The 16,441-nt window shown below is 33.9% G+C and overlaps 1 protein-coding gene across 10 annotated transcripts in view; it reads right to left on the bottom strand.

Moving 5' to 3' along the window:
• DMXL1 (Dmx like 1) overlaps positions 1-16,441 on the bottom strand; it is a 127,800-nt gene that overhangs the window by 36,572 nt on the left and 74,787 nt on the right. For 6 of the 10 annotated variants that reach the window (XM_072840635.1, XM_072840628.1, XM_072840629.1 and 3 more), the window contains 6 exons: positions 14,334-14,461; positions 13,532-13,780; positions 13,074-13,187; positions 5,748-5,926; positions 4,015-4,157; positions 1,061-1,146 (listed from right to left, as the gene is read on the bottom strand). In XM_072840635.1, coding sequence (XP_072696736.1) covers positions 1,061-1,146; positions 4,015-4,157; positions 5,748-5,926; positions 13,074-13,187; positions 13,532-13,780; positions 14,334-14,461 — 899 coding nt within the window. The remainder of the gene's footprint in view (positions 1-1,060; positions 1,147-4,014; positions 4,158-5,747; positions 5,927-13,073; positions 13,188-13,531; positions 13,781-14,333; positions 14,462-16,441) is intronic. The other 4 variants (XM_072840632.1, XM_072840633.1, XM_072840634.1 and 1 more) reach the window with 1 other exon arrangement.

Here is a 16,441-nt window from a genome sequence, read left to right as displayed (position 1 = left end):
GTAAGAATGACAGAGATAAACATTTTGGCAGAGATATGTAAGAGAAGTGGGGAGAAACCTCCATTGGATTAAAAAAAGATGTAATAAATCTCTTTTCAACATAATTAGGTGGCCCAGAACAATAGAAAGAAGAGTAATCTGAGTCAAAATTATATCATAGTTTTACTACTACAACTTGAAATAATATTTATGACTTATGATGTTAAAGTACTGCTGTATCAATTACTGCTTTTGGCTTTATTTCACATAAAAAATATACCTGAATATTATGAAAACATGTTGGAGAGGAAAAATAATTGCTTTTAAATCTATCTATACCAATTCTATATGGTATGTAATTAAAATTTGTTTAGAAAATTAAAATACACAAAAGCTAAAAAACAAAAAGACGTTTACCATGAAATTTAGCACTTTCTAGTTCTGTATACTTTCATTTTCCTGGTACCTCACTCCACTTTCAACTTTTAGCTATTCTTGCTATTCAGTTACAAAAATCTAAATAATATGTCTATACTGTGAATTCTTGATTTTTTTCAATTTTAGAAATGATGTACTCATTTATTACTACGGAATATGAGAATAAACTACTTTCTCCATCATTCCAATATAGTCACATAATTTTTGGCTAAATTGGTATTTTGTGTTTACCTTGCTATTTATATTTATAAATATAGATCACAGCTGGACCACTTGGTATACTATTATACCCCTTTCCTCTGTACAATCTTTTCTTCCCCTGGAGTTAATAATCACTAAGTTCTTGTGCTTGCTTAGTTTCCTATGTGTCTAGTGTTACTAAATCCCCCAATACCTCCACTAGAGGTATAAAGAGTCAATACCATCAAACACATCAAATTCAGATCTCCTGATTTTTTAGACATTGTCCTCATAATGGCACCTAACAATATGATAGACACATTTATAGACAGATGATCTGGTCAAAAGAAACCTATCTTCCACAACAGGAAGTTACTAAAGCTTTTCTTGACTATTAAAAAAATATACATATGAGTAATTCAAGAGCAATGGGAATATTAGTTCATGTTAAGATATTCATTACCTGCAAGATCATGACCAGCAAAGGGATAGAAAGTCTTCAAATTGTTGAGCACTAACTGCACCATTGCCAAGCGCATCAATGACCAACTGAAAATAAAACAATGGTAGATTAAAGATTTACTTAGAGTTGTAGAAGAATACATCATTCTTTAATCCAACAATTTCACTGCCAAGAATCTACTCTGCAGATACCAGAAAAACAAAACAATATAGGCACACAGTTACTCATGTCAGCTTTATCTATAGCAAAAGAGTAGAAACAACCAATTATCCACTAGCAGAGTACTGGTTGGAACACTTTGGTTTTGAACCAAGAATATTAAAGAAGCCATAAAAAAAAAAAAAAAGAATGTAGAAGAATCTTGAAGTTTTACTATGAAGTGAATTTCAGTATGTATTAATAATCAAAATATAGAACATTATATATACTATGCCACCTGTTACTTTTACACACCCATAAACATGCTTATTTTGCAAACAAAAGGATAAAACAAACTAATAAAAATGGGTTTATGTAGAGGGTATAGAAGAGAGCTGGATGGAAGGCAGCTATGTGAGACTTCTAATTTCACATTTTTATGAAATTTTGTTTTATTAAAAAAAGAAAATTCAACTTCTCTTTTAAGTGAAACACATTTTTTTTTTAAGATTTTATTTATTCATAGAGACAGAGAGAGAGAGAGAGAGAGAGGCAGAGACACAGGCAGAGGGGGAAGCAGGCTCCAATGCAGGGAGCCTGACGTGGGACTCGATTCCAGGTCTCCAGGATCACACCAGGCTGCAGGCAGCGCTAAACCGCTGCACCACGGGGGCTGCCCGAAACACATTTATTTCTTAGAGTACTGTCTTTTTGTTACTTTATTTATTTATTTATTTATTTATTTATTTATTTATTTAAGATTTTATTTATTCATGAGAGACACACAGAGTGAGAGAGAGAGAGAGGCAGAGACACAGACAGAGGGAGAAGCAGGCTCCCATGCAGGCAGCCTCACGTGGGACTCGATCCCGGCTCTCCAGGGTCACACCCTGGGCTGAAGGCAGGCGCTAAACTGCTGAGCCACCTGGACTGCCCTTCTTGTTACTTTAAATTGTGGTAAAATATGTATAGCATAGAATCTACCATTCTAATTACTTTTAAGTATACAGTTCAGTGGCATTAAATACATTCAACCATTACCATCATCTAGTTCTATAAGTCTTTCATCTTGCAAAACTGGAACTCTTCCCATTAAGCAAGAATTCCCCATTTCACCCTCCTAGCCCCTGGCAACTGCCATTCTACCTTCTGTCTCTATGAATTTGACTACTCTAAACATCTCATATGTGGAATTATATATAGCATTGCCATAGTATTTGTCCTTTTGGGATTGGTTTATCTCACTTGGAATAATATACTCAAGGTTCATCTACATTGTAACATGTGTCAGAATTCCCATCCATTTTTTTTAGGTGGAATAATATTCATATGTATATACATACACACACACACACACATATATATATACACACACCACATTTTGTTTATGCGTTCTTCTGTCAACAGACACTTGGTGCTTTTATACCATGGCTATTATGAATATTATGAACATGGTTTGTACAAATACAGTTCCAATTTTTTTTTAGCATATATGCTGCCAAAGCGAGCACAGTCTTCACAAATACATGTCCAAGACCATGCTTTTAATTCTTCTGGTTATATACTCAGAAGTGAAATTGCTGGATCATATAGTAATTCTATTTTTAATTACCTAAATACCTAATGTTTTCCATAGTGGTTGCTGCATCATTTCATATTGCCATCAACAGTGCACAAGGGTTCCAGTTTCTTGTATTTTTGCCAATACTGTTATTTTCTGTTTTTCTGATAGTTATCCTACAGGATGTGAAGTGATCTCTCATTGTGGTTCCTATTTGCATTTCCCTAATGATAGCATCTTTTCTTGTGCTTACTGGTCATTTGTATATCTTTCGAAAAATATATACTCAAGTCATATATCTTTCGAAAAATATCTACTCAAGTCATTTCTCTGCTTTTTAAATTTCATTGTTTTTTTCTTTTTATTAAGTTACACAGTTTGAGCCACGTAAATCTTTTATATATTCAAAAAACAAAATTGTGTCAATAGGAAAAAAAAACAACAAACACCAGTAAGCAAAAAACTCCTAACAATTTTTCCTTTCAATAAAGGAGTATTTCATTTTTGCTAATATACTACTGTTTCTCACGGAAAATTTCCATTTTCCTATAATACCATTAGCACACAATATTTTAAAAATATCTGTAACTTTCAGAGATATACAATGTATCAAAAAGGACAAGATAATATCCTGTTGCTCATGCATATAAAGTAGCACTGGGAGGTGAGGGGGAACATTTTGAACACTTATAATTTCTATAATATGTGGAAGACATTTTTAAGACAGTAATCATTGACACCTTGGAGTATTAGTATTATACTGAAAAGACAGTATGTTTTCTAGGCTAAAACAGTGGGGTTTGTTTATCTCAGTGAGTAAAGGGCAATGAATAGTCTGAGAGCATCTGTGAAGACCAATTCATGGATAATAAAAAATTAACTGTATAATTATTTTCTTTTTTAAAAAATGAGTTTATTTGTTTATTTGAGAGAGAGAGAAACTGAGAGCATAAGAGGAGGGAGAGGGGCAAAAGGAGAGAGAGAAGCAGACTCCTCCTGATGTCAGGCTCGATGCCAGGACCCTGGGATTATGACCTGAGCCAAAGACAGACACTTAACCAACTAAGCTACCCAGGTGCCTCCTGTGCAATAATCCTTAAAGAAAAGAATTAAACAATTTCATCTAAAGAAATCTGAGTTATAATGTATATTTTAATTCAACAAGCTGTTAATCTCACATGTTATTTTAAAAAATATTATGCATATAAGCCAAGATGAATTTTTAAAAAGAAGCTTAAAATTATATATTCCATACCTATATGAATTTGAATTAGAATGTTCTTGGAGATGGAAATCTGAAGCTAAAACATCATCATCATCATCATCATCATCATCATCACTTTCCAGACTTTCTTCTGAATCATATTCAGCTCTACTTTGGGAAGGGGGTAGAAAAGGCTAAAATAAAAAAGTTAAAGAATTTATCATTCAACTCTCTGACTTAAACTTTGAAAAAAATTTAACCAAAGTTGTCTTGTACTGGTAAATGGCATCCTAATAGTTACTCAAGCCAGAATCCTAGAAATAGTCTTTTTTCCTCTCCGTCTCTTTCTCTCTATATTAATCAGCATATCTGTCAGTGATTTCCCCAACTCTTTCTCCCCACAGAGAGAGAGGCAAAGACACAGGCAGAGGAAGAAGCAGGGTTCTTGCAGGGAGCCCAATGCGGAACTCAATCCTCAGACCCGGGATCACGCCTTGAGCTAAAGGCAGATGCCCAACCACTGAGCCACCAAGGCATCCTGGCCAGGCTTCCTTTAATGTGAAGTGGGGTTCCCCTCCCGCCCAATTTCACTATCTCTAGAATATCCTCATTCCTGTGTCATACTTCCCACACTTATGTTGACAAGTTAGCCTTCATGAAATCCTCTCGTTGCACATCCAGAATCTCTCAAATGAGAGCAGTATCAGTTGCCCCAAACTGAGCTATTTTTCTATAGCTTTGTTTACATTTGATGTGAATTTCACTTATAGTACTACCACTTTTCACTGTTTTACTGCACTACCATCTTCACAAACCAATTCCCTCTTCTGATTACCCAATTTTGTAAAATGTCACCTGAGTTTGTGATGGGAGCCAAGACAACTATACACTTCACTATCTGTATATGAATTGAATCATGGGTACTAAATGATCAATCACCAACAGACTTTAAAAGAACTGTTGTGATTGGTCACTGAACATGAGGTGCATCTGATTATTTCCACAGTGACATGTGGACTGAAGAACCAGGAGGGAAGTCTGTACTTCAGGCGATTACTCATAGTTAATATACTGTGGAAACTCTGAGCCTTGTTGTTGAGTAACTCAGGTTACTTAACTCAACAGTGGTAATTGCAATGTGTGTATATGAGAACAACACAGGATGTCTGAGATAAAGAAAAGGAACAACAGCAGGAATGGCCTTGTGACTTCTAGTACTCTTGATTCCTTACTTACCAGTAAGTACGTCAGCACTAAGGTATTGACCAATTTATCTTTTCACTAAGAACTGTATTTTGTTTAAAATACATAAATCATAACTTATCAAAGGATTGCCTTAAAAGCTGGATGAGGGATCCCTGGGTGGCGCAGCGGTTTAGCGCCTGCCTTTGGCCCAGGGCACGATCCTGGAGACCCGGGATCGAATCCCACATCGGGCTCCGGGTGCATGGGGCCTGCTTCTCCCTCTGCCTGTGTCTCTGCCTCTTCTCTCTCTCTCTGTGACTATCATAAATAAATAAATAAATAAATAAATAAATAAATAAATAAATAAATAAATAGATGGATGGATGGATGGATGGATGGATGGATGGATGGATGGATGAAAAAGGCCATATATCTTTGAGGCTTTTCTGTTTTGTTATGTAACCCAACAAAATTAAATTGTTCTGAAACAGAGTGGGAAGATACTTGGAAGTAGCAATAATTCCACTTACTTTAAACATTTTAAAATGTTCATTTCCATTTAATTGCATAAATGTTGTTCGAGGTGGCACTTTTATTACCTTGGCTATGAAATAGTCCCAGATACTGAGCTCCGGTGGGATGAACTTCTCTTGGACTGTCAGTGACTCCTGGCTGACTAGTGATGAGGAAGAGGTCAGTGCAGCAGATTCTCTGCAAGATATTTTTGATGGCCTAAAACGTTTGTTCTGTTTTTCTCCTTCTTCCACAAGTGAAGAAACTAATAAAAACAAAATAAAGTATTATTAAAGTATGTACTATTTCCATTGTACTAATTTCATCTATCTTTACATAAGATTTAAGGTTACAAATAAGTACAAACACAAAACTGAGAATATTATGATAGTAAGATAAAAAAAATAGGTAGAAGGGAGACAAAAATCACTGCAAACAGTGATCTTTGCTTTTATCTCAATGTATCCCTCATTCTCTAAATGTTAACTTTTCTGTTGCATATGTGGGTAATGGGATAAAGTATCTGTCTATAAATGAGTCCACAATTGAGCCAAGATCATGAAAGAAAATTATTTACATTCCTCTACTTTGTTTTTAGGAATAACATGGAAAACAGACTATCATGGGATGTCAATGTTAATTGAAGGTAACAACTCATTCATGAGGTTCTTGAGTAATCCCCTGGCCTTTTATCTACATACAAAACTGAATGTTTTCACTGAAAATATAAAAAAAAATTTAAATACGTAACAATTAAATTTGATTTGGATTTCTGGAAATGGTTTGCACATGGAATATTCTGGTCAGCGGAATAACAAAAAGGGAAAAATGCAATCTTTGTTGTTTTAACTTCTAAACATTTAATGGTTAGTATTCTCTTAGTATTTTACTTTAGAATATTAAGGGCATCAGTAATGAAAACAAATCTAGAAATAACAAACACTAAGTCACAAGATGCAAATGACAATACAGAACCAAGGATGTCCCAAACAGAAGTGTATGTCTAATTGACAGGTGAACAACTCCCAATAAGGTACACCAATCTTCTCTTTCAATGGTTCCAGTGAGAATTGACTTACCTTTTAAAAGAATGCAAATATTTGTTCTGTAATGTAATTTTTATTGTTTGAAGCTACTCAGCTTGCGTAAACAGCATGCTCATGCATTATACCAAGCTACAGCCAAGCTGAGTTTAACAAACTGATTTAGTGATTTTAGAAAAAAGGAAATTAAAATGGATAAAATTCTAAGATTGCTAAGATGTGGTATGATTACTACACAACCTCTCAAATGACTTTAAAAGGAACTTTCAGATTAAATGTATAGATTTGTTTTTTTTAAAACTATTTATTTATACTTGAGAGAGAACACAAGCAGGCCCAGGGGCAGAGGGAGAGGGAGAAACAGACTCTGTGCTGAGCAGGAATCTGAAGTGGGGCTTGATCTCAAGACTCTGAAAGCATGACCTGAGCCGAAACCAGGAATCTGATGCTTAACCAACTGAGCCACCCAGGTGTCCCAAGTATTTTTTCTGATTTTATAAGCAATTGGTAGCCAACAATCATGTTTTTAATATATGTTGCATACATTCATATTCTATCTAAAACTTAAACAGTGGTTCTAACAAATTCTGATCAAGTAAAAAATTTATAATATGAAGGTATTTTTCACCTTTCAAAAATTAATGCTGTAGTTTAAAATTAATATGATTTTAACAGTACTACTTTGCTTTTTTTATTTTTATATTATAAGGCATATGAATATAGAAGCTTAAAGGATCTCTGGAAAAATAAAACTTACAAACAACACTAAATACATTTTTTGCCAAGACACCTATATAATGAAAAATCAGAGGTTCTTCTTTTTAAAAGATTATTTATTTATTTATTCACGAGAGACACACACAGAGAAAGAGGAAGAGACACAGGTAGAGGGAGAAGCAGGCTCCATGCAGGGAGCCTGATATGGGACTCGATCCCGGTACTCCAAGATCACGCCCTGGGCTGAAGGCAGGCGCTAAACCACTGAGCCACCCAGGCACCCCAAATCAGGGTTTTTAAACCAAAACCTAATAAGATTAAAAAAAAAAAAAGAAAGAAAAAATTTGCAAGTAGAGTCAATGAGCTCAGACGCGGACATGAAAATAAGAAAGTTACCACAGTGGGGGGTAAATGTTTAAAATTATAGACTCGATATAAGAAATACAAAACTACTTATTAAAATACTTCTGATGGGGCAGCCGGGGTGGCTCAGCAGTTTAGCGCCGCCTTCAGTCCAGGGCCTGATCCTGGAGACCCAGGACCGAGTCCCACATCAGGCTCCCTGCATGGAGCCTGCTTCTCCCTCTGCCTGTGTCTCTGCCTCTCTCTCTGTGTGTCTCTCATGAATAAATGAATAAAATCTTTAAAAAAAAATACTTTTGATGAACAAAGACAGAAAAAAATGGCAAACAGGCTCACAGTACTGAATGTTCTATTACTTGAAATGCTATAAATAAAAGAACCTGAGTGACGCCTCCCAGCAAACAAAAAATAATCCGTAGCTTCTCATTAGCATAGATGCTCCTTCTTTTCTCCCAAATACAGCAAGACCTAAGACAATTTTATGCCTAAATCACATTGGGTTAGCATCATCATGAAGCACCAGTAGAGACTGCAGAGTGCCTGAGTACTCATCTGCTTATTTTGAAAATGTTAATAATCAAATATCAAGAACCTCTGTCACTTCTTGGATAAAAACTGACTTTTGTTCCATTACCAACAGGGTAAATGAGTATTTTACTAATAATAGAAGAAAAAAATAGTATTAAGGAGAATTAAAAAGGAATGTGGCTAAGGAGCTCAGAAATCATAAGAAACAGAGAGGCTAGAAAGTGGTTAAAGAAAAACCAACATAACCATGGGTAAGAAAAAATAGAATCACGCACTAACAGACATTTTTAAAATAAATTGCTTAGCTGCTTTGGATTCATAGAAAGTACTTTTAAAAATTACTTTTACTGTCAGTATAGTGGACTTTCCCTCCATTGTAAGAACTCCTATCCTCATTCCTAGTCCATTCTGTAGTAGATTTCCTGGAACTATGAAAATGCCTCCCAAAGGAACTAAACACAGAAATGGAGAAACAGCTCAGAGACTACATACATCTAAAGAACAGGCAGAGAAGGTAGAGAGTAAGAAAGATAATATTGTTTTTTTACCATAAATTCTTCTGGATTACTGGATCTGTCACCATGTACACATATTGGTTGATTAAAACAAAACATAAGAGGAAGGCTAGTAAGTTAATACCTTTTGAGTTTATTATTTTATTTTAAGGATTTTATTTATTTATTTGAGGGGGGAGGAAGAGAGAGAGAAAGTGTGTGCACACAGGAGCGAGCATGATGGGGGTGGGTAGAGTGAGAGGGAGAAGCAGACTCCCTGCCAAGCAAGGAGCCCAATGCAGGGCTCTATCCCAGTACGCTGAGATCATTACCTGAGCTGAAAGCAGACACTTAACCAAGTGAGCCACTCAGGCACCCCCTGAGTTTATCATTTTAAATCAGACAAAATTAACATTTAAACCCAGACTTAAATGTTATTTCTTTTAAAATCTGACCTCAAAGTAACCTGAGAATTATCTCACTCTCTGCTTCTCAACCTAAGGCACACTTATCACTAGACTATTCATGAAAGTGCCAGAGAGTGTGTGTGAAGCTTCAGAGAGCACGTTGTTCTGGACCTACAAATTTAGATCCCAAATTTAGGGGGTGGGAGGATGAAGGTAAGTCATTTAAATGATGATTTAAAATATTTTATTGGAAAGAAAGAAAGATATGGAGAAGATAAAAGTCGTGTAAGTTCAAGATAAAACATTCCAAATCTATTTTTTGCTTTTGGTAAGATAATTCAGTATAAGAGATCCCCCAGGTGGTGTATGTATGTATGTGTATATGTGAATATATATATAATATATAATATATATATATTCACATAATATATATATATTCACTCTCCTCTAGCATGCACTTCAGGCAAAAAGTTTGAGAAGTACAAATATATGCCAACACAAATGAAATAAAAAACCAAATTCTCAAAGTTACATGTAAAACATTGATCTTACAAGTAAACTTCAAAGATTTTTAAAAGGAAAAGACCAAAATAGATTAAAGAAACAGTACATTTAAGATACTTCTTAATCCTCAAAGAATGAAATTAATGCTAACAAAATGTCTGACAGGTAACAATTTCCAGAATTTAGAAAGACTGACTCTCAAGGATTGGTAGGGCACAGTGGTACCTTGCACCTCCTTCATAAGTACCTATAAAAATGAAATGATTACTATTTTAGTAGAAAGTAGTGATTTGTCTTCAAATCACAGAGGAAGGATTCTCCAAGGTAGTTGGTATTCAAAGTGATTCACTGGAATATGGAAAGAAAATATTACAACTACTACTTAGATTTATTTTTCAATAAGCAGAAGTGGGGAAAAGGAAGAAAAGAGAAACAGGGTAAGAAGGGGAGAAGGAACAGAAGAGAGGAGGAGGAGGGGAAGGGAGGGGAGAGATGAAGAGGTTGAGGGGAAGGGACTCAAGGAAGGAAAAAGCAAGGGGGGGCTGGAGAAGTGGAGCCAAAAGAAGAAAATAAAATCTGTCAATGTTTAATATCTAGATCAGCAAGAGTACATGTGCTTGTAAATAAATAAATATGTACATTCTGAGGATTTGCTCAAGCATGTTTTGTTAATAGGGTTATATGATAAAACATCTGGAGAAAACTGTCCTGGGGTACTGCTCTCCCATCACCAACCATGAAGACCACAATACAGATGTGCCTATAAGACTTCAGCTAAGGCTTCAGAGACTTCTTGAGAATGGAGTATATACACACACAGTGAAATATGACTCAGTTGTATGAAGAAAACCCCATCTTGTGCCACAATATGGATGAACCTCAAGGACACTGTGCTAAGTGAAATCAGCCTGTCCCAAAAGGACAAATACTGCAGTTATGAAATGAAAAGATGCTTTTTAAACTTTTAATGAAAATATTTATCTGTCCCTCAATAAAAAGTCTATCCAAGGAATCTAACAAAGATGTATTTCCTTCTCCAGCAAAACTAGTTCTTTTTCGGTTCAGCAGCCAGTTAAAATTATTGGGCATATTCATCTGTATTTTAAATAGCTGATTGTTTTCTATTTTAAAAATGCTGAAGCCTTACCCTCCGGTCAAGAAATGTTGCTATTTTGTATATTTTACTAAAGGAAGGATAGCAATGACATGTATAATCTCTATATACTGAACACAAAACTTATTTTTATATAAGTTTCAGGGAAAAAGCAAAACATTTGGAGTTTCTGATCCATATTTAATATAAATAATCAAATGGTAAAAATATACTTTAAAATGTCTAAAACATCATTAGCAGTTTCATAGTTAAAAAAAAAAAAAGGATATGCTTACCACAAATAAAATACTCATTTTATATTTAATTCCTCAATTTGGAGACATAAAAAAATCATTACTATAAATTTATCAAGATGAAGATGAAAAATTCAGGTTTTATAATTGCAAATATTATGACAAAATATAATAAAAATTATTTAAATAAAAATACTGTTTTGCTTTATAATATACAATAAAAAGCAAAGTCTGGATTTCTAACTGTTAGTAAGAAAAAAAATCATTTTTCCAAACTTGCTATTGCTTACCTGATTGTCTGCTTCAAAAATTAACCATAATAGCAAAATAATTCCTAATTCCATGAACATACCCCTACATTAGTTTTAAGTAGAAAAAATAAATCTTTCATTAATATATGATGTGGAATCCACAAAGTTAAATTTGATTTAAAAAAAATAATAAATTACTGATTAACATTTTTGTTAAGAATTCTAACGTGCCAAACTGAAATCTAATAGAAATCATCTATCATTTTCTATAATAAAGCTTAGTCATATTTAAATTTTGTCACTAAAAATATTAGTGCATTAAGTATATAAAAGGCATGTAGAGAAAAATATAATTTAGTTTACAAGACCATTATTGCAAAGAAAATTAAAATCAGAATTTACAGGAAAACAAATTGGTTACTTTTAAATTCCTCTTCTAGTACTAAGTTACATCTATGATTGATTGAGCATAGTTTCTGGGTTCTCAAAGACAGATGAGCTCCACATAACCTGGATGTGGCTATATTTGGTCTGGCCCTACCAATACGTGAACCACATGTTTTAAGTACTCTGTGTTACTTGCCACCATATCTCAATTCCAAGGGATTAAATGTACAGATACAGATAATTTTCAGTCACTATGATTACTTAGGGTTCAGTAAATGGTGGAATACAGTTTATGATGGTACCTAGAGGATAATTTATGTAATGGTATTTTGTGTGTAGAAACAACTAAAATTGAGTGGTTCAACAAAGAACTTAGACTTTAGTTCTTTACACATCTGTGCTCTGTAGAAATGGTTGGAATTGAGACATAGTGACTGGTTAGTAAGAATATTTAAAAAATTTTTAAAGGTATTTGGACATTCCATAGCAAGAATTTATCCCTTTTTAACAGCTCATATTAACCAGATCAAAGTTTTAAATGATTTTCTCTTAGGATACATTAAAAACAGGGCCACAGTTTTCCAATTTTTTTTTAATGCTAATCTCAGTAGAGCTATAAATCTTACTTCCTTTTAGACTTTGCAAGTTTTTCTTTAATTGAATTCAGATAAGTTAAATATTTACTCCAAGGTAAATTTCACGATAAGTTAGTCTTTTTTTGTCCATATGACAAATAAAGCACAAAAATTACTCTTTAAACATTAGAAGAGATGTTCATAAAAGTGAAAATATTTTTAAAAATTTGAAAACTAAGATTATCACATATAGGCTAATAAATCACAAAAAGAAAACAGCAAGGTAGAAAGCATTATCAAGATTCTTTTCAAGTCAAGATACAACATATATATAGTTTGAATATTAGAAAGTTCAGAAACACGGTTACAGTTGTTTAAAATGTTTACTTTTCAAGGTTGTTATGAACACTTAGAAATCCAAAACCCCTAATGGCCAGAATCATAGTATGCAAAACATAAAGCAGCCTCATTTGAAATGTTTTCCAGACATTTCAAGCCATAGTCTGATTTACCATGATTAGCACTGACATTTATTTCTACACAATTAAAAAGATGTTAAAGTCTCAGGAATACAAAACATCAAAGGAAATAATTTAAAAGAATAAAAAGCAGAGATGGTTTTCTGAAATGCTAATCATCGTTTTAAATAAAAAATATGGCTTGATTAAAGGAAATTTCTCAATTTTCTATTTTAAGTGCCAAACAAAATAAAACGGGCCCCAGGTACCCCAACCCCTTCAAAACAACACAAAGCAAGCTGAGCTGTGAAAGCCTATTTCTAAAGCTAGTATCTTGCCTGCAAGACTGGGAGGGCTACGAGAACTGATGGTTGAAAGAGCTTTGGTAAAGCCCACACATTCCATGGAGAATACCACTACCTGGTGGGGGCTAGGCATAGCAAAGTGCCTTCCTGCCAAAGAAAGAAGAGAGAATCTGTATTTGGGATAGAACAAAGATCAGTGTTACAGTATATTTCAAAACAAACGATCATTTCAACAGTAAAGATTTAAGAAGAAAATTACATGAGATAGTTCTTATCACTGGTGCATGAGTGTCTTACAGTTTGAAAACTACACCAGAAACTTTATACTGCATTTTCACCATAAAACTATTTATTCATACTTTAAGAAAATGGTCTGTAACAAAATCTTTCTGTGAATAAATTAAAATGTAATTACACTTGACAGAGTTATCATTCAGATGAATACAAAGTTTCAGGTTTAAAAACAAAGAAACACACATTAAAAAACTAACCAGGTAAAGCTTTTGAGTGTGTCTGTTCCTTGCTGGGAACATGTGCACCTCCACCAAACACAGCAGACCACATTTTCTCATTCAGAGGATGGGCCACAATCCGGAACAGTTCATTACTAGAATGTGTCGCCAGGCCATGGATGAAAAGACTCAGATACACTGCTGTGAGAATCTCACAAAGCAAGACTGTAAGCCCTGACTGTGCTTCCTCGCCAGAAGAATTCAGAAGTCGAATCAGAGAAGTTATTCCTAGAACAAACAAAACACAGCTACCACTGACAATACATTTTAAAAATAAAAAAATTAACTGATTTTTTTAACTTTTGAAAAAACTTTATTATTCCAGGATTTAAGTTTTTCTTTCTCTAGATTCAGACTAGTAGAAGTTATTACAGCTAATGCACAAATATTGAACTATTTGTTTAATTTAGAGAAACAGTGACAATCTATAACCTAATACAAATATGATAGATAAAATTTAATTGCCACAACAAATGTTTTTCTATTATGACAAAAAATTGTTACAAGTGATACAACAAAACATTTGAGTCACTTTAGTAAAATGGTCAAGGAAATACCAATGTTAAATAACTGCAAAATTTATAATGAATGGTAAACACTTAAGTGATATCAATTCTTTTTTATTTTTTTAAGTGGTATCAATTCTAACAAGATTTAAACAGGGGTTATCATGTAGCAAAACCACACCAAACATACTTTTTCCTCATCTGGTTAAGTTCAATCAGGTTAAGAAAAATTTCATATATATTCATTTATATACATATGTATAAATTATTTATACCTGGCCATTGTGCTGGTGATGTATTGGGAGTTATTGCTTCATCTAAGCTTCCTGTTTTCAAAGAATGTCGATGCGGAAGCAGTACTGTCTGATACATCATACCAGTAAACTGATTTGTTTGAAATGAACTAAGAAAACATTTAAATAAGAATAATCTGTAAGAATTACAATATAATAAAACAATAATAAAAATACAATGACCTAAAGTGAATTTCACATATAATATTTCTATGTTTTAGATCTAACTTCTAGAGTATCTTAAATTCAAATTTTCATTAGTTATACTGCTATTACTGAGCTAAGTACCGTTCGTTCTCTAAAGTCTGGCACAATTTTAAAACTAAGGATCCTCTAAGTGTAAATATGCAAATTTTCTAAATTAAAATACATGTGATAGGTTTTAAGCATATTTATTTAATGAAAGATGTAGAAAAAATACAAATGAAAAAACTAAATCACTAATGACCACAAATAGCAAGCTATTCTATCAAAGTTCAAAACAAGATTATCTGATTGAAAACAAAGTTAGCTTAGGTTCAGTTTGATATTTAATACCTAGTCAGGATAGGTTACATCAGGTATATGCACCAAGTATCAAGGATATTATGAAAAATGTGGTTTCTGTATCCATGAAATTTATAGTCTGGTGGAGGAATCAAACACAAATAATTTTATCATACTGCTTTCTTTTTTTGAGGGAGAAGATAGAGGCTATAGAAGGAGTGTGAGAGAGAGAATCCCAAGCAGATTCCATGCCCAGCACAGAACTCAACTCTGGGCTCAATCCATGATCCTGAGATTATGACCTGATCTGAGATCAACAGTCAAATGCTTAACCGACTGAGCCACCTAGTCATCCCTATCATATTGCTTTTAAAGACAAAACCTACACATACAGGGTTATGAAAGCAAAAGTGGGGAGCATTTTACACAATTTGGGAATTCAGGGTAAATTTCTCTAAGTAATGGTACTTTAAACTAAACCTAAGTAAACAAATTAATGAACAAAGTAATTTGCAGCTTCACATAAACTATGGAAAATATCTGACAGGGCAGACCGGGTGGCTCAGCGGTTTAGCGCCACCTTTGGCCCAGGGCGTGATCCTGGAGACCCGGGATTGAGTCCCACATTGGGCTCCCTGCATGGAGCCTGCTTCTCCCTCTGCCTGTATCTCTGCCTCTCCCTCTCTGTGTATGTCTCTCATGAATAAATAAATAACATCTTTAAAAAAAAAAAAAAGGAAAAATATCTGATAGAAGTTTTTAAAAAATCCTATCAGAAATTTCTATATCAAATGTGAGGTAAATGAATGTAATATTTAAATATAGCACATTTATTGGTTTAGATCTGTGCTGGCTGGCAAATCTTCTAACAGTCATAACATTTTGACGCATTTGTAAATAGTTTTTCTTGCCTTACTTTCCAGTTTTGAGATGGCAGTCCGCCAACAAAAAAACCCCGTCTACTACAATCAGCCTATGGAAATGATGAAAAAGATAAACATATGTTGAGGGAAAAAAAAAAGGCCACACTCAAAAACAAGAAAGTGAACTCCTGGAGGATGAAAAAATCAAACTGAAGCCACCTGTGGAATGCAGAAGCAGAGGAGTACACTGAGACTCCCATGAGAGAATGCAAACACATAAAACAATCAGAAATCAACACCAACAGAGGCTAACATCAGCTAAGAAATAACAAACTCAGTGAATGACCTGCACCCGAGAAAGCAGACTTATTATTAGAACATGACAGAAGGTGCTTTATACTCAGGTTAAAACAATTCAGAAATACAGACAATAAGTTACAAAAATAAAAGTGGTCATTAAAATCAACCAGAGATCTTAAAAATAAAAAACTATTTCTAAAACAAACTCAGGCTAAATAAAGGACATGAAGACTGAAGAACGAGTTAGTGTCTGAAAAATGAACAAGGGTTTCTCTTGAAATGAAGCAAAAATAAAGAAAAACAATGAAATGAAAGCTGAAAGAGAAAAAGAGAAACCTCTAAGTTCCAATACCTGTCTAGTAAGAAATACAAGAGAGAAGACAAAATATTTAAAGAAATAAAGTCAAGAAACAAAGGATCATAGGGGAAAAAGAAGAGGCA

This window comes from Canis lupus, chromosome 10, assembly GCF_048164855.1.
Source record: "Canis lupus baileyi chromosome 10, mCanLup2.hap1, whole genome shotgun sequence".
NCBI lineage: Eukaryota > Metazoa > Chordata > Mammalia > Carnivora > Canidae > Canis > Canis lupus.
The sequence above is the reverse complement of the archived record's forward strand: the minus strand, read 5'-3'. Positions and strand labels throughout refer to the sequence as shown.